The 26,021-nt window shown below is 54.1% G+C and overlaps 1 protein-coding gene across 1 annotated transcript in view; it reads left to right on the top strand.

Moving 5' to 3' along the window:
• syne1b (spectrin repeat containing, nuclear envelope 1b) overlaps nucleotides 1-26,021 on the top strand; it is a gene marked incomplete at its 5' end in the record, with an annotated part of 131,929 nt that overhangs the window by 78,755 nt on the left and 27,153 nt on the right. Inside the window, 44 exon segments of the mRNA XM_080513104.1 lie at nucleotides 349-504; nucleotides 2,907-3,308; nucleotides 3,389-3,526; nucleotides 3,945-4,130; nucleotides 4,213-4,335; nucleotides 4,427-4,609; nucleotides 4,688-4,831; nucleotides 4,901-5,053; nucleotides 5,128-5,268; nucleotides 6,642-6,755; nucleotides 6,899-7,057; nucleotides 7,383-7,577; nucleotides 7,649-7,825; nucleotides 8,644-8,835; nucleotides 8,919-9,050; nucleotides 9,583-9,683; nucleotides 9,762-9,942; nucleotides 10,047-10,175; nucleotides 10,469-10,624; nucleotides 10,789-10,998; nucleotides 11,354-11,455; nucleotides 11,594-11,713; nucleotides 11,894-12,094; nucleotides 12,227-12,400; nucleotides 13,150-13,281; nucleotides 13,368-13,564; nucleotides 13,700-13,832; nucleotides 13,956-14,138; nucleotides 15,279-15,428; nucleotides 16,437-16,613; nucleotides 16,684-16,839; nucleotides 17,788-17,943; nucleotides 18,198-18,368; nucleotides 18,595-18,838; nucleotides 18,841-19,052; nucleotides 20,003-20,185; nucleotides 20,949-21,095; nucleotides 21,197-21,351; nucleotides 21,541-21,688; nucleotides 22,637-22,731; nucleotides 22,808-23,042; nucleotides 23,109-23,303; nucleotides 24,004-24,129; nucleotides 24,993-25,148. Of these exon segments, the coding sequence (XP_080369230.1) occupies nucleotides 349-504; nucleotides 2,907-3,308; nucleotides 3,389-3,526; nucleotides 3,945-4,130; nucleotides 4,213-4,335; nucleotides 4,427-4,609; nucleotides 4,688-4,831; nucleotides 4,901-5,053; nucleotides 5,128-5,268; nucleotides 6,642-6,755; nucleotides 6,899-7,057; nucleotides 7,383-7,577; nucleotides 7,649-7,825; nucleotides 8,644-8,835; nucleotides 8,919-9,050; nucleotides 9,583-9,683; nucleotides 9,762-9,942; nucleotides 10,047-10,175; nucleotides 10,469-10,624; nucleotides 10,789-10,998; nucleotides 11,354-11,455; nucleotides 11,594-11,713; nucleotides 11,894-12,094; nucleotides 12,227-12,400; nucleotides 13,150-13,281; nucleotides 13,368-13,564; nucleotides 13,700-13,832; nucleotides 13,956-14,138; nucleotides 15,279-15,428; nucleotides 16,437-16,613; nucleotides 16,684-16,839; nucleotides 17,788-17,943; nucleotides 18,198-18,368; nucleotides 18,595-18,838; nucleotides 18,841-19,052; nucleotides 20,003-20,185; nucleotides 20,949-21,095; nucleotides 21,197-21,351; nucleotides 21,541-21,688; nucleotides 22,637-22,731; nucleotides 22,808-23,042; nucleotides 23,109-23,303; nucleotides 24,004-24,129; nucleotides 24,993-25,148 (7,320 nt within the window).

Here is a 26,021-nt window from a genome sequence, read left to right as displayed (position 1 = left end):
GTCCTCAGGAAGCAGCACTTTACTAATACTGCTGATGAGTAGTAACTGTAGTAGAATGTACTACGTCACTAAACTACTACTTATTTCCAAAAGAGAAGTGAGATCATCTCTTGATTGGTTATATTGACTTGATCCTGGAGAACTAATCACCAGCGTCCATTTAGATATTGAGGAATCCAGACATTTTATCCTGCTGAAGTGAGTTGAAGCCCTGAAATTGATCAAACAATTGAAAGCTGTTAAAAGTAACTTTTACTCAACTATTTTTTTTGTTCTGAAAGGTACTGGTCCTTGTATTAGAGCACAATGTGAGAGTGGTGAACCTCCTCTGCTTTGTTGAACCTGCAGGTCGTCCACGGCGACGTGATGACGTATCGTCAGAACGTGGACAAACTGGCGGAGCAGCAGCAGAGCAAGTACCTGGACCTGTACACCATCCTGCCCTCGGAGATCTCCATGCAGCTCGCCGAGGTCTCGCTGGCTCTGGGCGCCATCGAGGACCAGGTGACAACAGGACAGTCGTCCAGTGCAGTTTTGGTTTCGGAGGTTCACATTTGCACAGAATGTGCTTTCAGTCAAGGGTTGTTCTAGTCCAGGGGTCGGCAACCTTTAATGCTCAAAGAGCCATTTGGTCCCGTTTAACACTGAACACAACACCCAGAGAGACACACACATTTTATTTTGACAGTCTCACAGGAAGACCCTGCCAGGAGGACACGACACACAAAACCTTCTTTACTGCTGGTTGACAACTTAATACTAACTTAATACTAATGTTTACTAATAAACTAAACTATATGAACTAAGCAACACAACACAATCATTACCAACACTACAAACCTAACATAACCCCCAATAATTACATTTAAAACACCACAAACAGAAACTCCCATAATGCATTGCAGCTCTCAGCTCCTTTATTGCTACACATTATTAAAATGGAAGATAAATGTGTGAGATGTGGATTGTTAGAACCATGAGTGTGATGGTGTGTCTTTAATGTCCAGTAGTTGTTGTGGAATTCACTAGAATGTTCCGTCACTCTCAACAAGTCTGGAATGAACCTCCTGGAACTGTCGGCTTTTACTGTGAAAGGTACAGGAAGCTCCCAGCTTCAGACACCAGTTGAGCCGCTGTCATGACCTGCAGCCGCGATTCTACGTTCTTCATCCTTTATTGTTGTAATGATGTCACATCGCTGCTCGTTCACAACCCTACATTTTACCACTCTTTGTAGGGACTGCGTTCTGGGTGGCTTTGCCTCCTTACGTCTCTCTCTGGGTGGCTTTGCCTCCTTACGTCCCTCTCTGGGTGGCCTTGCCTCCTTACGTCCCTCTCTGCGTGGATTTGCCTCTTTACGTCCCTCTCTGGGTGGTTTTGCCTCCTTACGTCCCTCTCTGGGTGGCTTTGCCTCCTTACGTCCCTCTCTGGGTGGCCTTGCCTCCTTACGTCCCTCTCTGGATGGCCTTGCCTCCTTCCGTCCTTCTCTGGGTGGCCTTGCCTCCTTACGTACCTCTCTGGGTGGCCTTGCCTCCTTACGTTCCTCTCTGGGTGGCCTTGCCTCCTTACGTCCCTCTCTGGGTGGCCTTGCCTCCTTACGTCCCTCTCTGGGTGCGCCTTGCCTCCTTACGTCCCTCTCTGGGTGGCTTTGCCTCCTTACGTCCCTCTCTGGGTGGCTTTGCCTCCTTACATCCCTCTCTGGGTGGCTTTGCCTCCTTACGTCCCTCTCTGGGTGGCTTTGCCTCCTTACGTCCCTCTCTGGGTGGCCTTGCCTCCTTACATCCCTCTCTGGGTGCGCCTTGCCTCCTTACGTCCCTCTCTGGGTGGCTTTGCCTCCTTACGTCCGTCTCTGGGTGGCTCTGCCTCCTTACGTCCCTCTCTGGGTGCTCCTTGCCTCCTTACGTCCCTCTCTGGCTGGCCTTGCCTCCTTACGTCCCTCTCTGGGTGGCTTTGCCTCCTTACGTCCCTCTCTGGGTGGCTTTGCCTCCTTACGTCCCTCTCTGGGTGGCTCTGCCTCCTTACGTCCCTCTCTGGGTGCGCCATGCCTCCTTACGTCCCTCTCTGGGTGGCCTTGCCTCCTTACGTCCCTCTCTGGGTGGCTTTGCCTCCTTACGTCCCTCTCTGGGTGGCTTTGCCTCCTTACGTCCCTCTCTGGGTGGCTCTGCCTCCTTACGTCCCTCTCTGGGTGCGCCTTGCCTCCTTACATCCCTCTCTGGGTGGCCTTGCCTCCTTACGTCCCTCTCTGGGTGTCTTTGCCTCCTTACGTCCCTCTCTGGGTGGCTTTGCCTCCTTACGTCCCTCTCTGGGTGTCTTTGCCTCCTTACGTCCCTCTCTGGGTGGCTTTGCCTCCTTACGTCCCTCTCTGGGTGGCTTTGCCTCCTTACGTCCCTCTCTGCGTGGCTTTGCCTCCTTACGTCCCTCTCTGGGTGGCTTTGCCTCCTTACGTCCCTCTCTGGGTGTCTTTGCCTCCTTACGTCCCTCTCTGCGTGGCTTTGCCTCCTTACGTCCCTCTCTGGGTGGCTTTGCCTCCTTACGTCCCTCTCTGGGTGGCTTTGCCTCCTTACGTCCCTCTCTGGGTGTCTTTGCCTCCTTACGTCCCTCTCTGGGTGTCTTTGCCTCCTTACGTCCCTCTCTGGGTGGCTTTGCCTCCTTACGTCCCTCTCTGGAAGCACCACATGCCACATTCAAGAGAAAACTTCAAATATTTCTCCTTAGTCAGCAAAACTGTGACCACTAGGGGGTGTTTTTAGTAGACAGACACATGTACCTCTTTATTGTCTGAGCTAAATCCGGCTAACTTACAGCACCGGAAGTCTGTTCATTCATATGCACTGTCCCATTCAAATAAATGAAATGAAATGAGGACTTGTTCACCAGGTCATAACTCAGCTGTGGTCTCCTCTCAGGTTCTGTCCAAGGAGAGAGAGAACCAGAAGACCAGGGAGATCAGGGAGGAGATCAGCTCCAGGATGCAGGACCTGTCAGAGAGGCTTAAAGCCGTGTCCAGTCACTTCAAGGAGAAGTCTCCGGACGTGGACCACGCCAAGGACGAAGTCAAGGTCAGTGTTGAGCTGGGTGTCGGTCCTCCTGCGGGACCAGGCCTGAGCCTCGCTCTGGTTCCTCAGAACCTGTTCGAGGACCTGGACTCCTGCGGTCGGACCCTGGCGGAGCTGGACGCCGCCGTGCAGGACTTCGGACGCAGAAACCCCCTGCTGGCCAAGCGGCTGAGCGACGCCCTCAACAAGCTGTCGGAGACGCACCACCACACCACCCGGCTGGCCGACTGCCGCAACAACTGGCTGAAGAAGGTGGGCTGTTCCGGGTCCGCCGGTCCCACCGGCCCGCCCCCCCCCTCCACCCGCCTGCCTTAACACCCGTCTCCTTCCAGGCCGTCTGCTACCTGGACGAGTACAACGAGATGCTGGACTTCATCGTGCGGTGGTCGGAGAAGGCCCGGAGCCTGGTGAGGGCCAACATCATCTGGAACTCCTCGGTGCACCTGCAGGAGCAGATCCGCATGTATCAGGTCCGTTCAGTCACCCTCTGACCCACATTTACATCAACTCTCCTGCTTTTCACTGGGATTAGAACACATTAGTGCCGACCACAGACGATCAGCTGCTTCAATTCATCACATAAATATCCAAACTGAATGTCGATAACCATCCTTTAATCTCGCCACGTTTCATCAAATAACCTTCTGGACACATTCTGTCACGCTTATTTGATGAGTAGTTGGTTCCAGAGCCACACGGTGGAGCAGTGGTTAGCACGCTCACCTCACAGCAAGAAGGTCAAGGGTTCAAATCCTCTCTGTGAGCCTGTTAAAGCCTCGGCGTGTTGAGAAAGAAGCAGCGAGACATGAAGGGTGAAGTAGAGAAGTCTTGAGTTCCCAGAAGAAGAGACCGAGCAGCTCTGCCGTCTCTTTCCCTCCCGGCGTTCAGGCGGTCCTGCGGGAGTCTCGGGAGCTCCATGGAGATCTGGAGTCCATGGCGGAGAAGGTGGAGCTTCTGGCGGAGGTGCTGCAGGTGGAGTCGATGAGCCAGCAGGTCTGTGAGCTGAGTCGTCACACGGAGGAGCTTCAGCAGAGCATCAAGACCCGACTGCAGAGCCTCCAGGACGCTGACAAGGTGCCTGACCATCATCCTCCTCAACCTCACCACCATCATGGAGTGAATACTGTTAATGATTGTGGTGACCTGGTGTGTTCAGAGTATGGAGGCGCTGGAGTACGAGGTGAAGGCTCTGCATGTGGCTCTGGAGCAGGTCCAGGCCACGCTGACGTCTCCAGAACTGGCCGGCCAGAGTCTGAAGGAGCAGCTGCAGCAGCGACAGGTACGTCTGTGAGACGCTGTCACACACCTTCACACACCTTCACACACTGTCACACACCTTCACACACCGTCACCATGTGCTTCCTGTGCAGCGCCTGCTGGCCGACATGGAGAGCTTCAAGCAGCAGGTCCAGGCGGTGCAGCGGTGTCAAAGTGCCCTGCAGGTTCCGGAGGAGGTGATGCCCAGCCTGGCCATCTGCCGCACGGCCCTGCGTCTGCAGCAGGACGCCAGCCAGCTGCAGCACGTGGCCATCCAGCAGTGCAACATCCTGCAGGTAGCACTGCGGCACGTCATGTCCCGGACCCGTGCCGGCTGAAGAAGACGAGTGACGGGGAGCTGTGTCTGTGTGCAGGAGGCCGTGGTGCAGTACGAGCAGTACGAGCAGGAGGTCAGAGACTTGCAGGGGCTGATCGAGGAGGCGCATGGCGTCATTCAGGACCGGCCAATCCCCTCCAACAACATCCAGGAGCTGCAGGCCCAGATCCTCCACCATGAGGTACAGCAGTAACAGGGGTATCAGAGGTAACAGGGCTGCTCCAGGTGTGAACAGAGGCTTTTCCAACAGGAGCTGGCTCAGAAGATCAAAGGCTACCAGGAGCAGATCGCCTCCCTGAACTCCAAGTGCAAGATGCTGGCGGTGAAGGCCAAGCACGCCACCATGCTGCTGGCGGTGAGCGACGTGGAGGGCCTGCACGAGTCCTCGGCTCCGGCCGTCACGGTGAGCCCAGCCTCCGCCGCCACATTGGTGGAGTGTCAGACCCCCTGCTGACGGCCGCTGTGCCGCCCTGTCAGGTGACGGCCGGCCGCTGCCACATGCTGCTGTCCCCCGTCACCGAGGAGTCCGGGGAGGAAGCGACCGCCAGCGAGCTGTCGTCTCCTCCGCCCTGCCGCTCCCCGTCTCCCGTCACTCAGCCTGACACCTCCGTCACCAAGGTCTGTGCTCCGTCTCCCAACGCCGTCAGCAGGTTGAAACAGCTGCTCTTACTGGACGGCAGGAGAAGGAAGAGGACAAAGTCACTTATGTCTTGGAGAATACAATAAAAATCTTACTTTACTTCATATAAACATCTATGTTATAAATATATTTTTTAACAAACCTGAATAAATTGCAGAAATTAGAACATTGTGCCTTGAGACCAGAGATCCTCATCTGATCAATAATCTCAGTTATCAACTTTCACTTGTCATGTGAAAGTTGACGTGTGTTGGTTGCTGGTTGACGTGTGTTGATTGCTGGTTGCTGGTTGATGTGTGTTGATTGCTGGTTGATGTGTGTTTATTGCTGGTTGCTGGTTGATGTGTGTTGATTGCTGGTTGACGTGTGTTGATTGCTGGTTGACATGTGTTGATTGCTGGTTGACGTGTGTTGATTGTTGGTTGACGTGTGTTGATTGTTGGTTGACGTGTGTTGATTGCTGGTTGACGTGTGTTGATTGCTGGTTGCTGGTTGATGTGTGTTGATTGCTGGTTGATGTGTGTTTATTGCTGGTTGCTGGTTGATGTGTGTTGATTGCTGGTTGACGTGTGTTGATTGCTGGTTGACATGTGTTGATTGCTGGTTGATGTGTGTTGATTGCTGGTTGATGGTTGACGTGTGTTGATTGTTGGTTGACGTGTGTTGATTGCTGGTTGACGTGTGTTGATTGTTGGTTGACGTGTGTTGATTGCTGGTTGACGTGTGTTGATTGTTGGTTGACGTGTGTTGATTGTTGGTTGACGTGTGTTGATTGCTGGTTGACATGTGTTGATTGCTGGTTGACGTGTGTTGATTGCTGGTTGACGTGTGTTGATTGCTGGTTGATGTGTGTTGATTGCTGGTTGATGGTTGATGTGTGTTGATTGCTGGTTGACGTGTGTTGATTGCTGGTTGATGTGTGTTGATTGCTGGTTGATGTGTGTTGATTGCTGGTTGACGTGTGTTGATTGCCGGTTGACGTGTGTTGATTGCTGGTTGACGTGTGTTGATTGCTGGTTGACGTGTGTTGATTGCTGGATGATGTGTGTTGATTGCTGGTTGCTGGTTGACGTGTGTTGATTGCTGGTTGATGTGTGTTGATTGCTGGTTGCTGGTTGACGTGTGTTGATTGCTGGATGATGTGTGTTGATTGCTGGTTGCTGGTTGACGTGTGTTGATTGCTGGTTGACGTGTGTTGATTGCTGGTTGACGTGTGTTGATTGCTGGTTGACGTGTGTTGATTGCTGGATGATGTGTGTTGATTGCTGGTTGCTGGTTGACGTGTGTTGATTGCTGGTTGATGTGTGTTGATTGCTGGTTGACGTGTGTTGATTGCCGGTTGCCGCTCCAGGCGGGACGAGGGAGCCTCACCAGAGCTCCCATCCAGCAGCTCTACGACCCTACGCTGGAGTCGGTGGCCAACCTGGACGACCTGCAGCGCTCCTGGGAAACCTTGAAGAACGTGGTACGTTGGAGGAAGAGCTTCAGTATTTGTCATCATGATGAGCTTTCCCTGAAACTCACAGCCGACTGACTCAACTGAAACACGTTGATCCAGGCTGGCGTGTTGCACTGAAACACCAGAATGTGGTTGTGTGTGACTGACAGATCAGTGAGAAGCAGAGGTCGCTGTACGAGGCTCTGGAGAAGCAGCAGCATTACCAAGGTTCTCTTCAGTCCATCTCCTCCCAGATGGAGGCGCTGGAGAGCAGACTGGGTGAACCGCTGGAGGACCAGGACAGTCCAGACCACATCAGAGCACACAGGGTGAGTCCTACAGGTGAAACACACCTGGTGAGTCCTAAACACACCTGGTGAGTCCTCCAGGTGAAACACACCTGGTGAGTCCTAAACACACCTGGTGAGTCCTCCAGGTGAAACACACCTGGTGAGTCCTCCGAGTCCTCCAGGTGAAACACACCTGGTGAGTCCTAAACACACCTGGTGAGTCCTCCAGGTGAAACATAGATATATATATAATTGAAGTCGTGTTAATTCAGCAGTGATATCGATGTAAAAGTTGTGTGTGTGTGTGTGTGTGTGTGTGTGTGTGTGTGTGTGTGTGTGTGTGTGTGTGTGTGTGTGTGTGCAGGGTCTGACAGAGCAGATCCAGTGTGCGCAGGAGGAAATCGACCGGCTGCAGAGCAGCTACTCAGACGACATGGCGTCCGACGCGGTGGACACTGACATGGCCGACCAGCTCGCCATGCGCTCGTCGCTCGCCGTGCTGGCGGAGCGGATGGCCACCATCCACATGAAGGCTTCAGGGAAGGAGCAGCTGTTGGAGGTGAGCACGCTCCGTCCCTGTACTGTTGGCCCGGGTGGCGGCGTGCTGACGGCGTGCTGTGGCCTCTGCAGGAGCGGGCCAGTGAGCGTCTGGAGGGTCGGCGTCAGGAACAGGCCCTGCGGCTCTGTCAGGACCAGGCCCAGGACCTGGACCAGTGGCTGATCAGAACCCGCGGTGCCGTGACCGCCATCCTGGAACCTGCAGAGGAGGAGGAGGAGGACGCCGAGGGTCAGCTGGCTGCTTCCCAGGTAGGAGCGCCCCCTGCTGGCCACCGGGGACAGTAACACACATGACCTCACCTCAAACACAGACTGGAGGTTGTTATAACAGTCACCGCAGGTTGTAATAAACACCAGCAGGTCTGGACTGCTGAGTCCTGGTTCCTCCTGTTGCTGCTGCAGGCAGTGGGGGGGGGGGGGGGGGGGGGGGGGGAGGATCAGGTGTGGCTCCTCTGGGGGCTTCCTGGGGGGAAACGGTGGAGTCAGAGAGCTGCAGGCCACTGCAGCACCGGCCTTAAGCAGATTATGCAGATGAGCGTGTGGCGGGGTGTGGCGGCGGGGGGGCGGAGCCTCCAGGCCTCAGAGGCTCAGATTATCAGCAGCTCTGAACCAGGATAGGTGCTGAAGACAAGGGAGGGAGAGGCGGGAGGCGCAGGATAAACTCCTGAAGAAAACAAGTGCAGGGGGAGCCACCGTCAAAACCCAGTGTGAGCTGAGCCGTCGGCACTGGTTCTGGTTCTGGTTCTGGTCCTGGTTCTGGTCCTGGTCCTGGTTCTGCTGGTCTGAGGAGGCCATGCTGCTCTGCACAGGAGGAGTGGTTCTCCTGGGGAGCAGTGCAGCAGGGAGCCTGAGGGATTAGCATGTAGCATGTAGCAGAGGAGGTGAGGCGGAGGCGTGTGGGCCAGGGATGAGTGCCGTCCTGCCTGGACCTGGACCTGGACCTGGACCTGGACCTGGACCTGGACCCAGACCCAGACCCGGACCCGGACCGGCACCGGGACCTGCAGCTTGAGCTGCAGGGCTGCAGCACCATGTTTGAGCTGGCCTCCCTGCTCCTGCTGCTGCAGAACATGCTGCTGGAGGTGGAGGAGAAGGTGCTGGCGCTGTCCGAGCTGTCGCTGCAGAGCGAGAACCTGCTGCTGGAGGGCCGGAGGGACACCCGGGACCAGGCCCAGGTCCTGGCCCGGAGGCTGCGCACGCTGAAGGGGGCCCTGCTGGAGCTGCAGAGGATGCTGCAGGACAAACACACTCACTTCCAGGTGAGTGGCTTCGGGTTCTGCAGGAACAGGTCCTGCTGTACGTCACAGTGCTGGCTGGAGGGTAACTGGGTGGGGGTCCTCAGGGGTCTCTGCAGGACCTGGAGGACAGTGACTCCGAGTCCAGCCTCTCCCAGAGTCCCAGTGTCCAGGACTGGCTGGCCCAGGCCCGGACCACACGGACCCAGCAGCACCAGGACAGCCTGCAGAGACAACGGGTCTGTCCACACACACACACACACACACACACACACACACACACACACACACACACACACACACACCCCTTCTCACAGTCCGGAGGTTCCCAATGTTCCCAATATAAGAGGGTTTTGTCTGGTTCCAGTGAGAACCCTGCATCCTCTTGTGGTGAGAAGTGGTATTACACAGCGCAGCACAACACACACGAACCCTGACCTTCAAAATTAAAGGACTTCCTGTACTTTGCATGTGAACCTTTTAGCTTGAAGTCGCTAAAAGTGTTTGAAGTTGCTAAAAGAGTTTTAAAAACTCCATCAGCTGCTCAGGAAAACTGCCTTTAGTTTGTGTTTGAACGCTGGAGACTGAACAGGTCCTGTGCTGTCTGCCAGACTGACCCTGAGCTGACCTTCATTCCACCTCCAGACGGGATTCTGAAGCTCCGTGACTCCGCATATATCACGTCCATCACGTCCATCACGTCCATCATGTACTGTCCAGCACCGGTGCTGTCCTTTACTGTCCAGTCTGAACTGTTGTTTCCTCCTGAAGGAGCTGGAGGAGCAGCTGGCGGAGCAGAAGAAGTTGTTGCAGTTGGTGGCCAGCAGGGGGGAGGAGATCCTCACCCACCAGGCCTCCCCCACCAGCACCAGGTACCTCAGGCACCAGGTCTCCTCCTGGACCGGAGTTCTGCCACCACGGCAGCTGAACCCGTTTGTGTCCCGCCACAGCTCCTCAGAGCCGGTGGCGGCGGCGGCGGCGGCGGAGGCCTTGGTGACGGCGACGGCGGCGGAGAGGGAGAGTCCGGCCGGACGGCAGCTGATGAGGCAGCGCTGGGAGAGTCTGAGGCTGGAGCTGAAGACTAAAGTGCAGCTACTGCAGAAAACCCTGGACCAAGACCAGGACCAGCCGGTACGGAGCCGGGTCCCCCAGCGGGCCCTCCACCCTCCACCCTCCACCCTCCACCCTCCACCCTCCACCGGGTCGTTTCATTCTGAACTGCTTCTTTCTTTCAGCTTTTCTCCAGAACTTCCAGGGTGAACTCTACAGGGTCGATGTTCACAGGAGAGACTCAGGAGGACAAGTCCACCTTGAAGACCCTCTACAGCAGCTTCAAGCAGACGTTGGAGGACCTCAGCACCCAGGTTCTGGTTCTGGTTCTGGTTCTGGATTTAGTTCAATGCATTCCTATTGAAAACTCTGAAAACATTTTGGTCTGGAAAGTTATTCCTGCAATTCTCCACCCTGTCCTCTCCATCATGTCCCCTCTACCGTGTGTCCTCCATCCTGTCCTTTCCATCCTGGCTCCCCCACCCTGTCTCCTCTATCCTGTCCCCTCCACCCTGTCTCCACCCTGTCTCCTCCTTCCTGTCTCCACCCTGTCCCCACCACCCTGTCTCCTCCACCCTGTCTCCACCCTGTCCACTCCACCCCGCAGCCTGGCGGTGCTGAGATCTGGGTGGAGCAGATGGAGCAGCAGCTCTACTCGGCCGTGTCGTCCACGTCCTCGTGGCTGGACAATGTGGAGGACATCGTCTTCTCTGGACCAGATCTTCTGCTTGAAAACACAGAGACCCAGCTGCAGACCCAGCAGGTAGGAGGCATGGGGGGGGGGGGGGGGGGGGTAATGTAAGTAGAAGAGCTCATCCAACAAGTCAATCCTCATGCAGATTAACACTCACAAGTTGGGAAGTGGAAGTAAAGATGAATGAATGAGAATCAGTGAGCAGAAGCTCAGGAGGTGTGTGACGTGTGCAGATTCTGGAGGAGGACGTGAGACAGGTGACGGAGGAGGTGGAGCTCAGCAAGGCTCTGCTGTCGGCGTCCTCAGCACTGAGACAGGAAGAGCGCTCCCTGCTGGAGGACAACCTGCGCTGTCTGACAGAGCGACTGGGCGCTCTGGGCCGCGCTCTGGGCCAGAGGGGGGCGCACATGAGGACCAGAGCCCAGCAGCTCACGGCCTACCAGGTTCCTCTCACCTCTCCTTTATCACACACAATGACCTGACATGACCTTCAGGTTGACCTGAACTGACCTTCAGGTTGACCTTCAGGTTGACCTTCAGGTTGACCTGAACTGACCTTCAGGTTGACCTTCAGGTTGACCTGAACTGACCTTCAGGCTGCCCTTCAGATTGACCTGAACTGACCTTCAGTTTGACCTTCAGGTTGACCTTCAGATTGACCTGAACTGACCTTCAGTTTGACCTTCAGTTTGACCTTCAGGTTGACCTTCAGATTGACCTGAACTGACCTTCAGGTTGACCTTCAGATTGACCTGAACTGACCTTCATGTTGACCTTCAGTGTCTTCTTATCTCACAGACTGAACTGCAGCTCCTCCAGACGGCTTTGATTGAAACCAAATGTCAGATACTGCAGGCCTTAGCTGGAGCCATGGACCGAGCAGCACCCACACAACTGGAGGTACACACACACACACACACACACACACACACACACACACACACACACACACACACACACACACACACACACACACACACACACACACACACACACACACACACACACACACACACACTCTTCCTCCCTGGTTGTCAGGTGATCGGCGGTGCAGAAGAGAGTCTGAAGGACTTGGAGTTGAGAATCACAGAGTTGAAGAGCCGCGGAGCTTCACTACCAGCTGATCAGGTGTCCAGCAACAAGCTGCTCAAACTGCAGGTAACACACACACACACACACACACACACACACACACACACACACACACACACACACACACACACACACACACACACACACACACACACACACACACACACACACACACACACTAGCCTAGCGTTAGCGGGAGCCACAGACCTGATTTCCCAGTCGACCAATGAGAGCTTTGTGTTGGAGGATTCGTACGAGGAGGTGCTGATGACGGTGGGCTGCCGGCGCAGTGGGCTGAACCAGAACCTGGCGCTGAAGGAGCAGTACGACCGCGCCCTGACCGACCTGACTGACCTGGTGGACACCGCCAACGACAAGATGGCCGCCGACCAGCGGATCCTGGCGGGCTCAGTGGAGGACGTCCAGAAGCACCTGGACAAGCACAAGGTTCTGTTCGGTCACGCAGCAGCCAGCCGGAGGGGGGCGGAGCTCCAGCTGCTCCAGATGTTACTGATGCTCCACTGGAGGATGGAGATCATAGTTGATGTGTGGCTCTGAAGCTCTGTGTTCTTCCTCCAGGAGTTCTTCCAGGGTCTTGAGTCTCACATGATTCTGACTGAGACGTACTTCAGGAAGGTCAGCGGCCTGATGCTTCCTACCGAGAGCCAAGTCCTGAAAGACGCGCTGCACCAGGCCCAGAGTGTGCTGAAACAGGCCCACAGTAAAGGGGTGGAGCTGGAGTGTATCCTGGAGGCAAGGCAGACCTTTTGTACCGGTTGTACCGACCGTCGTACCGATCCATCATCAGACTTTCTGTTCTTGTCATACCAACTGTTGCACTGACCTATCATCAGACCTTCTGTTCCCGACCGTCGTACTGACCGTTGTACTGACAGTCCTACTGACCGTCGTACCGACCTGTCATCAGACCTTCTGTTCCAGACCGTCGTACTGACCGTTGTACTGACCGTCGTACCAACCGTTGTACCGACCTGTCATCAGACCTTCTGTTCCTGACCGTCGTACTGACCGCCGTACCGACCATTGTACCGATCGTTGTACCGACCGTTGTACCGACCATCGTACTGACCTTTATACTGACCGTCGTACTGACCGTCGTACTGACCGTTGTACCAATCTGTCCCCAGACCTTCTGTTCCCGACCATCGTACTAACCTTTGTACTGACCGTTGTACTGACCGTCGTACTGACCGTCGTACCGACCTGTCATCAGACCTTCTGTTCCTGACCGTCGTACTGACCGTTGTACTGACCTGTCCCCAAACCTTCTGTTCCTGACCGTCATACTGACCGTCGTACCGACCGTCGTACCGACCGCCGTACCGACCGCTGTACCGACCATCGTACCGACCGTCGTACCGACCGTTGTACCGACCATCGTACCGACCGTCGTACTGACCTGTCCCCAGACCTTCTGTTCCCGTCATACCGACCCATTACCAGGCTCAGTCTCACCCTCAACTCTCTGTGGACTCTTTCAGACCTGGTCCCATCTGGTCCAGGACTACCAGAGTCTGACCCGGCAGCTGGAGGTGGTGGAGGCAAACATCCCGTCTGTGGACCTGGTGGAGGAAACGGAGGAGCGGCTCCAAGACCGGATCTCCTTGTATCAGGTAGACCAGGATGTCTTTATGGGGTCCAGAGTGACAGGAAGTGGTTTAAAGTACTGGACCTTGAAGACCTCCCACCGTGGCTCCAGGGTCTGAAGGGGAAGCTGGGGGAGCACCAGCACAAGCTGCACCAGGTCCTGGACCAGGGGAAACACCTCCTGCGGGCGGTCTGCTGTCCGGTCCTGGAGAACCAGCTGGCTTCGCTCGGGGAGCGCTGGACCAGCAACACCAGCAGGATCCACAAGGAGCTTCAGCGTCTGGAGTCCATCTTAAAACACTGGACCAGGTGGGACCGACCAGGACCAGGACCAGGACCAGGGACTCGCCTGGCACCTGTGTGTGTGTGGGCAGGTATCATAGTGTGTGTGTGTGTGTGTGTGTGTGTGTGTGTGTGTGTGTGTGTGTGTGTGTGTGTGTGCAGGTACCAGCGGGAGTGTGTGGAGGTCAGTGAGTGGCTGCACTCGGCTCTGGACCGACTCCAGTTCTGGAACACGCAAGCGGTTCTGGTTCCTCAGGACCTGGAGACGGTGCGGGACCATCTGTCGGCCTTCCTCGTAAGAACTGACCACACACACACACACACACACACACACACACACACACACACACACACACACACACACACACACACACACTGTCAGTGCTGGGACCCTAACCCGGTTCTGCTGGTCCGTCAGGAGTTCTCCAAAGAGGTGGAGGGGAAGTCCAGCCTGAAGGCCTCGGCCGTGTCTGAAGGAACTCAGCTGCTGCGGCTGAAGAAGGTGGACACGGTGTCCCTGCGGTCCGACCTGACCCGCATCGACACGCAGTGGACCGAGCTGCTGACCCGCATCCCGCTGGTCCAGGAGAAGCTGCACCAGGTCTGCTGGACCTTTAACCTGGAACTCCAGGCTGGTTGGAGACCACGTCCCTGGAGCTCCAGGCTGGTTGAAGGCCTCGTCCCTGGAGCTCCAGGCTGGTTGAAGGCCTCGTCCCTGGAGCTCCAGGCTGGTTGAAGGCCTCGTCCCTGGAGCTCCAGGCTGGTTGGAGGCCATGTCCCTGGAGCTCCAGGCTGGTTGAAGGCCTCGTCCCTGGAGCTCCAGGCTGGTTGAAGGCCACGTCCCTGGAGCTCCAGGCTGGTTGAAGACCACGTCCCTGGAGCTCCAGGCTGGTTGAGGCCATGTCCCTGGAGCTCCAGGCTGGTTGGAGGCCATGTCCCTGGAGCTCCAGGCTGGTTGAAGGCCTCGTCCCTGGAGCTCCAGGCTGGTTGAAGGCCACGTCCCTGGAGCGCCAGGCTGGTTGAAGACCACGTCCCTGGAGCTCCAGGCTGGTTGAAGGCCTTGTCTCTGGAGCTTCAGGCTGGTTGAAGGCCTCGTCCCTGGAGCTCCAGGCTGGTTGAAGGCCTTGTCCCTGGAGCTCCAGGCTGGTTGGAGGCCATGTCCCTGGAGCTCCAGGCTGGTTGGAGGCCATGTCCCTGGAGCTCCAGGCTGGTTGAAGGCCTCGTCCCTGGAGCTCCAGGCTGGTTGAAGGCCTCGTCCCTGGAGCTCCAGGCTGGTTGGAGGCCTCGTCCCTGGAGCTCCAGGCTGGTTGGAGGCCATGTCCCTGGAGCTCCAGGCTGGTTGAAGGCCTCGTCCCTGGAGCTCCAGGCTGGTTGAAGGCCTCGTCCCTGGAGCTCCAGGCTGGTTGGAGGCCATGTCCCTGGAGCTCCAGGCTGGTTGGAGACCACGTCCCTGGAGCTCCAGGCTGGTTGAAGGCCTCGTCCCTGGAGCTCCAGGCTGGTTGAAGGCCATGTCCCTGGAGCTCCAGGCTGGTTGGAGGCCATGTCCCTGGAGCTCCAGGCTGGTTGAAGGCCTCGTCCCTGGAGCTCCAGGCTGGTTGGAGGCCATGTCCCTGGAGCTCCAGGCTGGTTGAAGGCCTCGTCCCTGGAGCTCCAGGCTGGTTGGAGGCCATGTCCCTGGAGCTCCAGGCTGGTTGAAGGCCTCGTCCCTGGAGCTTCATGCGCTGCCTCGGTTCCTGTTCAGGTCCAGATGGAGAAGCTGGCGTCTCGACACGCCACCTCAGAGCTGTTGAACTGGATCTCGCTGATGGAGAACGTGACTGATGAAGATGAGGAGAACCTGAAGAGCGCCGTGGGCTCCAGCGTCATCCAGGACTATCTACAGAAGTACAAGGTGGAGTCTCTCTTCTCACTTCTGCTAAGTTCTTCTTCATTTTACTTTGACAGGAGCACAGGAAGTGCTGAACACAACAGAAATCACATGACTAATTCTTTTTAGCCACTTTGAAAATGAACCAGGACCCAGTGGAGGTCCTGTGGTCCTGGACTATCTGGGTCCAGGTTAGTACACTAGTACAAGCTAGCATTGATGGGTTCAGACAATACAGGTTGGTCCAGACTAGTACAGACTAATACTGACTAGTACAGGCTAGTACAGATTAGTACAGATGGGTACAGAGTAGTACAGACTAATATTGACCTGTACAGGCTAGTACAGATTAGTACAGATGGGTACAGAGTAGTACAGACTAATATTGACCTGTACAGGCTAGTACAGATTAGTACAGATGGGTACAGAGTAGTACAGACTAATATTGACCTGTACAGGCTAGTACAGATTAGTACAGATGGGTACAGAGTAGTACAGACTATAACAGACTCGTACAGACTCGTACAAGTTGGTAGAGACTAGTACAGATGGGTACAGATGATTACAGGTTGGTACAGACTTGTACAGACTCATACAAACTAGTACACACTAGAACACACTAGTACAGGTTGGTACGGATTAGTACAGACTATTAGAGGTTGGTACAGTCTCGTACAGAGTAGTACAGGTTGGTCCAGACTAGTACAGTCTTGTGCATACTAGTACAGTCTTGTACACACTAGTATAGGTTGGTACAGTCTAGTACAGTCTAGTGCAGACGAGTACAGTCTTGTACACACTAGTATAGGTTGGTACAGTCTAGTACAGTCTAGTACAGACGAGTACAGTCTTGTACACACTAGTATAGGTTGGTACAGTCTAGTACAGTCTAGTGCAGACGAGTAGATACAGGTTGGTCCAATCAATCATGAAAAGAAACAAACATGGAGTCCGTTCAGGTCTGAAGCTCTCCTCAGTGCTGCCCCCCGGTGCCTCCCAGTGTTACTGCAGCGTTGTGTCCTGCTCCTCCAGGGCTTCAGGGTGGACCTGAGCTGCAAGCAGCTGACGGTGGACTTCGTGAACCAGTCCGTCCTGCAGGGCGGCGCCCAGGACCTGGAGGCCAAACGCAGCGACAAGACGGACTTCGCCGAGCGTCTGGGACTGATGAACCGACGCTGGCAGGTCCTCCAGGGACGCATCGGCGAGAGGGTGAGGCCGCCGGGCGCTGGACCAGGGACAGGACAGTGGACGGTGTGGTACAGTGTGCTTTCACCTGCAGATCCAGGCCCTGGAGAGCCTCCTGGGCATGTGGCTGGAGTACGAGAGCAGCGTTCAGGCTCTGAAGTCCTGGATGTCCACTCAGGACGAACGGCTGAAGAGGAGACACCGGATAGAAGACCTCACGTCTGTCCAGACCGCCCTCAAGGACTGCCAGGTAGCCCTGTTCCTGCAGGCACTGCCATCCAGCTGGTCAGGACTCTGTTTGTTCAGGACTCTGTTTAGGACAGTTTGTTCAGGGCTCTGTTTTTTCAGGACTCTGTTCAGGGCTCTGTTTGTCCAGGACTCTGTTCAGGGCTCTGTTTGTCCAGGACAGACTGTATCAACCATGTCAGGACTCTGTTTGTTCAGGACTCTGTTTAGGGCTCTGTTTGTCCAGGACAGACTGTATCAACCATGTCAGGACTCTGTATGTTCAGGACGGGCTGTATCAACAATGTCAGGACTCTGTTTGTTCAGGACTGTTTGTTCAGGACTCTGTTTAGGGCTGTTTGTTCAGGGCTCTGTTTTTTCAAGACAGACTGTATCTAACATGTCCGGACTCTGTTTGTTCAGGACTCTGTTTGTTCAGGAATCTATCTGTTCAGGACAGACTGTATCTAACATGTCAGGGCTGTTTGTTCAGGACGGACTGTATCTAACATGTCAGGGCTCTGTTTGTTCAGGACTCTGTTTGTTCAGGACGGACTGTATCTAACATGTCAGGGCTCTGTTTGTTCAGGACAGACTGTATCTAACATGTCAGGACTCTGTTTGTCCAGGACAGACTGTATCTAACATGTCAGGACTCTGTTTGTTCAGGACTCTGTTTGTTCAGGACGGACTGTATCAACCATGTTAGGACTCTGTTTGTTCAGGACTCTGTTTGTTCAGGACGGACTGTATCTAACATGTCAGGACTCTGTTTGTTCAGGACAGACTGTATCTAACATGTCAGGACTCTGTTTGTTCAGGACTCTGTTTGTTCAGGACGGACTGTATCAACCATGTTAGGGCTCTGTTTGTTCAGGACTCTGTTTGTTCAGGACGGACTGTATCTAACATGTCAGGACTCTGTTTGTTCAGGACAGACTGTATCTAACATGTCAGGGCTCTGTTTGTTCAGGACATGGAGGAGCTGCTGAAGGAGAAGGAGAAGGAGCTGGAGCGCGTGGAGGAACAGGGCTGTGCTCTGGTCCAGAACAAGACTGATGAGGCCTGTGCCATCGTCATGGAAACGCTCCAAGGAGTCAATCACACCTGGGCTCACCTGGATCACCTGGTAATCTTCTGTTCTGTGGTCCCTGGTTCTGTTCTGGCATGTCGGGTGTGGACTGGTCCGTCTGGTAGGCTCTGGTGTTTGACCTTGAACGGCGGCTCCAGGCTCCAGGTCTGAGTCTGCATGTTGTTCCAGGTTTTAATGTGTGACAGTGTCACCTGTATGAAGAACCAGGGTCGTCCTGGTTGTTTGTTGAGTGTTTGTCCCTGTGGCGTCCTGCTCTGCCTGTCCCTCTGACGCCGTGCCTGGTTCTTCAGATCGGGCAGCTGAAGCTCAGCCTGAAGTCGGTGCAGGACCAGTGGAGCCTGTACCAGCAGGCCTCGGAGGAGATCAACGGCCACCTGATGGAGGGCCGCTACTCCGTGTCTCGGTTCCGGCTGCTCACCGGGTCCCTGGAGGCCGTCCAGCTGCAGGTCCAGAGTCTGCAGGTACGTCTGCGGGAGCGGCCGCCGGTCCGGGACGGGCCTATTTCTGCTGATGCTCACCGTGACGGGCCTGTTTCTGCTGATGCTTACCGTGACGGGCCTGTTTCTGCTGATGCTCACCGTGACGGGCCTGTTTCTGCTGATGCTCACCGTGACGGGCCTGTTTCTGCTGATGCTCACCGTGACGGGCCTGTTTCTGCTGATGCTCACCGTGGTTGCGTCTGCGCAGGACCTGCAGGAGGAACTGGAGAAGCAGGAGAGCAGCCTGAGGAGGTTTGGAGCCGTGACGCACCAGCTGCTGCGGGAGTGTCACCCGTCAGTGTCCGACTGTCTCAACAACGCCCTGAAGGATGTCAACGCCAGGTCTGTCCCCCGCCGTCGTCTGTCCCCCGCCACCGTTGCCGTCCGTCCCCCGCCGCCGCCCGTCCCCCGCTCTGGCGGGACGGTGCCGCGCCGTACTGAGTGTCGCCTGTCGCCGCCAGGTGGGCCAGCCTGCTGGAGGAGATCGTAGAGCGTCTGCGCAGCAGCAAGGCTCTGCTGCAGCTGTGGCTGCGCTACAAGGAGCTGCAGGAGCAGGGCTGCAGCAGCGTCCAGCTGCAGGAGGACCAGGCCCACCAGCTGCTCAGGACCGCCTGCGCCAGGGACCTGACCGACGACGAGGCGTCAGACCGAGTCCGGGAATGCAGCGTGAGTCAGCCATGCATTAACCAGTCAGCATTAACCAGTCAGTATTAACCAGTCAGCATTAACAAGTCAGCATTAACCAGTCAGTATTAAGAAGTCAGCATTAACCAGTCAGCATTAACAAGTCACAATTAACCAGTCAGTATTAAGAAGCCATCATTAACCAGTCATCATTAACCAGTCAGCATTAAGAAGTCAGCATTAACCAATCACCATTAACCAGTCAGCATTAACCAGTCAGTATTAACCAGTCAGCATTAACCAGTCAGTATTAAGAAGTTAGCATTAATCAGTCAGCATTAACAAGTCACAATTAACAAGTCAGTATTAAGAAGTTAGCATTAACAAGTCAGCATTAACCAGTCAGCATTAACCAATCAGCATTAACCAGTCAGCATTAACCAGTCAGAATTAACAAGTCAGCATTAACAAGTCAGCATTAATGAGTCAGCATTAACCAGTCAGCATTAAGAATTCAGCATTAACAAGTGAGCATTAACGAGTCAGTATTTACAAGTCAGCATACCAGTCAGCATTAAGTAGTCAGCATTAACAGTCAGGAATGTTCAGGCTGCAGCATCAGTGTTGCTTTTAGCTGCTGGATGTTTGAATTGTTCATAATCTCAGAGATTAGCTGCTCCTTCAGTAATCTGTAAACTGCTCTGCAGGGTTTCTCCCTCTGTGATTGGTCAGACCCTGCAAGCTCCGCCCCTTTTAATGTGAACGCTCACACGTAGGTCTGGTTGAACTAGAGAGTTGATAACCTGCTTGGTAGTAATGGTGACCAGGATCCAGAGTCTGGATCAGTTAAACCAGGAAACTGATCCTGGGTCTGTTGATCAGGGTTCCTGGTACAGACCTCTGAGCTGCTGCTGCTGCTGCTGTTGTTGTTGTTGTTGTTGTTGTTGTTGTTGTTGTTGTCGTTGAACTCCCCCTCCCCCCGTTGTGTCCAGGAGCTGCTCCAGGCCCTGGCTCCGGTCCGAGCCTCACTGCAGGTGTTGCAGGAACTGGGAGAGCAGCTGAAGCAGCAGGTGGACGTTTCAGCTGCTTCCTCCATCCAGTCCGACCACCTCTCTCTGCGCCAGCGCCTCACTGCTGTGGAGCAGGCAGTGGGCCGGCAGCTCACCACACTGCAGGTACGCTCACTGCACTGCCACTGCACTGCACACTACCACTTCACACTACCACTTCACACTGCCACTACACACTGCACCCCTCCACTGCCACTGCACCGCTCCACTGCACACTACCACTACACACTGCCACTGCACACTACCACTACACACTGCCACTGCACACTACCACTGCACTGCACACTGCACTGCACACTACCAATGTGCACTGCACACTGCCACCACACACTGCACCCCACCACTGCCACTACACACACTGCAACCCTCCACTGCACACTGCACTGTGCACTATCACTGCACACTACCACTGCACCCCTCCACTGCCACTGCACACTTCCACTGCACACTGCAACCACACTCTTCCACTGCACACTTCGACTGCATCCCTCCACTGCACACTGCCACTGCACACTACCACTACACACTGCCACTGCACACTGCCACTACGCCCCATCCACTGCATACTGCCATGACACACTGCCACTGCACACTGCAACTGCACACTGCCACTACAACCCTCAACTGCACACTGCCACTACACACTACCACTGCACACTGCCACTATACCCCTCCACTGCACACTACCACGGCACCCCTCCACTGCACACTGCCACTACACCCCTCCACTGCATACTGCCACGACACACTGCACTGCCACTACACACTACCACTGCCCCCTCCACTGCACCCCTCCACTGCACACTGCCACTACACACACACACGTACCCCCCCCGCTCAGAGCTGGACTGTGGTTCTGCTCCACCAGACGGGGGTCCAGGACTACGAGACGTTCCACCAGCAGCTGGAGGTTCTGGGCTGCTGGCTGTGTGAAGCTGAGGAGGTTCTGGAGGGTCAGGATCCCAACGGCTCCACCGACCCGGCGCTGATCCAGGACCGCATGGACCAGCTGAAGGTAGCGCTCCTCCTCTCAGCTGCTCAGGAACCTCTGCTAATGCTGCTGATGCTGCTGATGCTGCTGATGCTGCTAATGCTGCTTATGTGGCTCCTTCACAGAGGCTGATGCTGAAGTTCAGCAGTCTGGCTCCGGACCTGGAGCGTCTCAACGAGCTGGGCTACCGCCTCCCCCTCAACGACGCCGAGATCAAACGCATGCAGAACCTCAACAGGACCTGGTCCACTGCCTCGGCGCAGACCACCGAGAGATTCAGGTGAGACCTGGAGCTGCAGGGCCTGGAGCTGCAGGGCCTGGAGCTGCAGGGCGTGGAGCTACAGAACCTGGAGCTGCAGGGCCTGGAGATGCAGGCCTGGAGCTGCAGGGCCTGGAGCTGCAGGGCCTGGTGACTGAGCAGGCGAGGTGTGGTGGATGTGACGGTGACGGTGGTTCCCTGGTCCTGCAGCAAGCTGCAGTCCTTCCTGCTGCAGCAGCAGACCTTCCTGGAGAAGTGTGAGACCTGGATGGACTTCCTGGTCCAGACTGAGGACAACCTGGCCGTGGACATTTCTGGGAACTACCAGAGTCTGACGGAGCAGCAGAAAGCCCACGAGGTTGGAGACGTTTCTCAGTAATGTCACTGTTTCTCATCCACACAGAGCAGATGAGCACAACCAGGCTGCAGCTTTCTCATGATGAGGTTTTATTCAGTCCACGTCCTGATGAATGCCGCCGCCGCCGCCCTCAGGCTCCTCCCCTTTTCCTCTCAGTTTCCCTCCTCATCAAACTGTTCAGATCAATGGAAGTTAAAGATTACAGATCATTTATTTCTGTAAACCAGAGTTACTGTTGAATTCCTGTCTCATCAGTGACGATAGAACACTTTCCTAGTTATTTACCATATTGATCAGTGCTGCCCCCTGCTGGGGCGCCAGCTAATAATCTGGTTGGATTTAAAATTTAGTTGGATTTGTAATCTGGTTGGATGAATAATCTAGTTGGATTAATAATGTGGTTGCATTAATCATCTGGTTGTATTTATAATCTGGTTGGATTAATAATCTGTTTGGATTAATAATCTCACTGGATTAATAATCAGTTTGGATTAATAATCTGTTTGGATTAATAATCTTGTTGCATTAATTATCTGGTTGTATTTATAATCTGGTTGGATTAATAATCTGGTTGGATTAATAATCTGTTTGGATTAATAATCTCGCTGGATTAATAATCATTTTGGAATAATAATCTGTTTGGATTCATAATCTCACTGGATTTACAATCTGTTTGGATTAATAATCTTGCTGGATGAATAATCTTGCTGGATTAATAATCTGTTTGGATTAATAATCTCGCTGGATTAATAATCTGTTTGAGTTAATAATATGTTTGGGTTAATAATCTGGTTGGATTAATAATATGTTTGGATAAATAATCTCGCTGGATTAATAATCTGTTTGGATGAATAATCTGTTTGGATGAATAATCTGTTTGGATTAATAATCTGGTTGGACTAATAATCTGATATCAGATTATAATCTCATACCAACATGTGGTGTCAGTTGTTCCAGGCGGAGATGTTCAGCCGCCAGCAGATCCTCCACTCCATCATCAGCGACGGCCAGCGGATGCTGGAGCAGGGCCAGGTGGACGACAGGTGAGGACCCCCCTCCCCTCCTCCCCCCCCCGCCACTCAGCTGGCTGCTTCTCACCGGGGCGCCGCTCTCTTCCAGGGACGAGTTCCACGTGAAGCTGGCGTTGCTCAGCAACCAGTGGCAGGGCGTGGTGCGGCGGGCGCAGCAGAGGCGGGGCATCATCGACGGGCTGGTGCGGCAGTGGCAGCGCTACAGGGACATGCTGGACAAGCTGCGGCGGTGTCTGCTGGACCTGTCCCACCCCGCAGAGACGCTCCGGGCCGGGAGCCCCGTCCCCCTGCAGCAAGCCCGCTGCCTGCTGGACGCCGTCCAGGTGAGACGCCGAGACGCCGCCAACCTGACCCGTCGCTCGGACCACTGAAACCTCCGTCTTCTCCAGATGAAGGAGAAAGTGCTGCAGCGCCAGCAGGGCAGCTACATCCTGACGGTGGAGGCGGGGAGGCAGCTGCTGCTGTCGGCCGACGGCCGGGCGGAGGAGCTGCTGCAGGGCGAGCTCACCCTCATCCAGGACCGCTGGAAACACACCAGCTCCACCCTGGAGGAGCAGAGGAGGCTGCTGGCCACACTGCTCAAGGTCTGCCTGGCTGCATGAGGACCAGGAGACTGATGAGACCGATGAGAGTGATGAGGCTGATGAGACATGAGGACCATGAGACAGTGAGACTGATGAGGACCATGAGACATGAGGACCATGAAACAGTGAGACATGAGGATGATCAAACAGTGAGACATGAGGATGATCAAACAGTGAGACATGAGGACCATGAGACAGTGAGACATGAGGACCATGAGACAGTGAGGCATGAGGACGGTCAGACAGTGAGACATGAGGATGATGAGACATGAGGAAAATGAGACAGTGAGACTGATGAGGACCATGAGACATGAGGACCATGAAACAGTGAGACATGAGGATGATCAAACAGTGAGACATGAGGATGATCAAACAGTGAGACATGAGGACCATGAGACAGTGAGACATGAGGATGATCAAACATTGAGACATGAGGATGATCAAACCGTGAGACATGAGGACCATGAGACAGTGAGACATGAGGATGATCAAACAGTGAGACATGAGGATGATCAAACAGTGAGACATGAGGACCATGAGACAGTGAGACATGAGGACCATGAGACAGTGAGACATGAGGACCATGAGACAGTGAGGCAAGAGGACGATCAGACAGTGAGACATGAGGATGATCAAACAGTGAGACATGAGGATGATCAAACAGTGAGACATGAGGACGATGAGTGTGTCTGTGCTGCAGGACTGGCAGCGGTGTGATCGAGGAATCGCTGCATCTCTGGACAAACTACGAGGCTTCAAGCGGCAGCTGGCAACGCCGCTACCTGACCAGCAGGAGGAGCTGCAGGCCGAGCTGCTCCGCTGCAAGGTGACTCTACTGACTCTACTGACTCTACTGACTCTACTGACTCTACTGACACTACTGACTCTACTGACTCTACTGACACACTACTGACACTCTACTGACACTACTGACTCTCTACTGACTCTACCGACACACTACTGACTCTACTGGCTCTACTGACTCTACTGACTCTACTGACACTACTGACTCTACTGACAATACTGACACTACTGACACTCTACTGACAATACTGACTCTACCGACGCTCTACTGACTCTACTGACACTACTGACTCTACTGACACACTACTGACACTACTGACTCTACTGACACACTACTGACACTACTGACTCTACTGACACTACTGACACACTACTGACTCTACCGACGCTCTACTGACACTACTGACTCTCTACTGACTCTACCGACACACTACTGACTCTACTGGCTCTACTGATGCGCTACTGACACTACTGACACCCTACTGACTCTACTGCCACTCTACTGATTCTACCGACGCTCTATTGACTCTACTGACACACTACTGACTCTACTGACTCTACTGACTCTCTACTGACACTCTACCGACTCTCTACTGACTCTACTGAGTCTCTACTGACACACTACTGACTCTCTACTGACACTACTGACTCTCTACTGACACTACTGACACACTACTGCCACTCTACTGACTCTACTGACACTACTGACACTCTACTGACACACTACTGACTCTACTGACTCTCTACTGACACTACCGACTTTTTACTGACTCTACTGAGTCTCTACTGACACACTACTATCTCTACTGACTCTACTGACTCTACTGACTCTACTGACTCTACTGCCTCTCCTGAGCACCGGGGTGACAGAGTGTTTCCTCCCAGGACCTGGAGAACCAGTGTGACGGTTGGACAGGAGACTTGTCCCACCTGACGGTCCTCCGAGAGTCTCTGTCCGTCTTCGTCTCTCCTGAAGACCTGACCGTCCTGCAGGAGAGGGTGGAGCTGCTGCACCGCCAGTGGGAGGAGCTCTGCCACCAGGTACACAACCACACCGTGATACACACAACTACACCGTGATACACACAACTACACAACCTCACACAACTACACCATTATACACACAACTACACCATGATACACACAACTACACAACCTCTCAAACACACACAACTACACTATTATACACACAACTACACTATTATACACACAACTACACAACCTCACACAACTACACCATTATACACACAACTACACCATGATACACACAACTACACAACCTCACACAACTACACCATTATACACACAACTACACCATGATACACACAACTACACAACCTCACACAACTACACCATGATACACACAACTACACAACCACTCAAACACACACGACACACAACTACACAACTACACCATTATACACAGAACTACACAACCACTCAAACACACACGACTACACCATTATACACACAACTACACTATTATACACACAACTACACAACCTCTCAAGCACACACAACACACAACTACACAGCCACACACAACTACACTATTATACACACAACTACACAACCACTCAAACACACACGACACACAACTACTCAACCACACACAACTACACCATTATACACACAACTACACAACCACTCAAACACACACAACACACAACTACACAACCACTCAAACACACACGACTACACTAATAGACACAGAACTACACAACCACTCAAACACACACGACTACACTAATAGACACAGAACTACACAACCACTCAAACACACGCAACGACACAACCACACGCAAGAAACACGACGACACACAAGAAACACGACACACAAGAAACACAACGACACACAAGAAACACGACACACAAGAAACACAACCACACACAAGAAACACGACACACAAGAAA

This window comes from Blennius ocellaris, assembly GCF_963422515.1.
Source record: "Blennius ocellaris genome assembly, chromosome: 17".
NCBI classification, from domain to species: domain Eukaryota; kingdom Metazoa; phylum Chordata; class Actinopteri; order Blenniiformes; family Blenniidae; genus Blennius; species Blennius ocellaris.
Note: the sequence above shows the minus strand (reverse complement) of the source record. Positions and strands in the feature narration are given on the sequence as shown.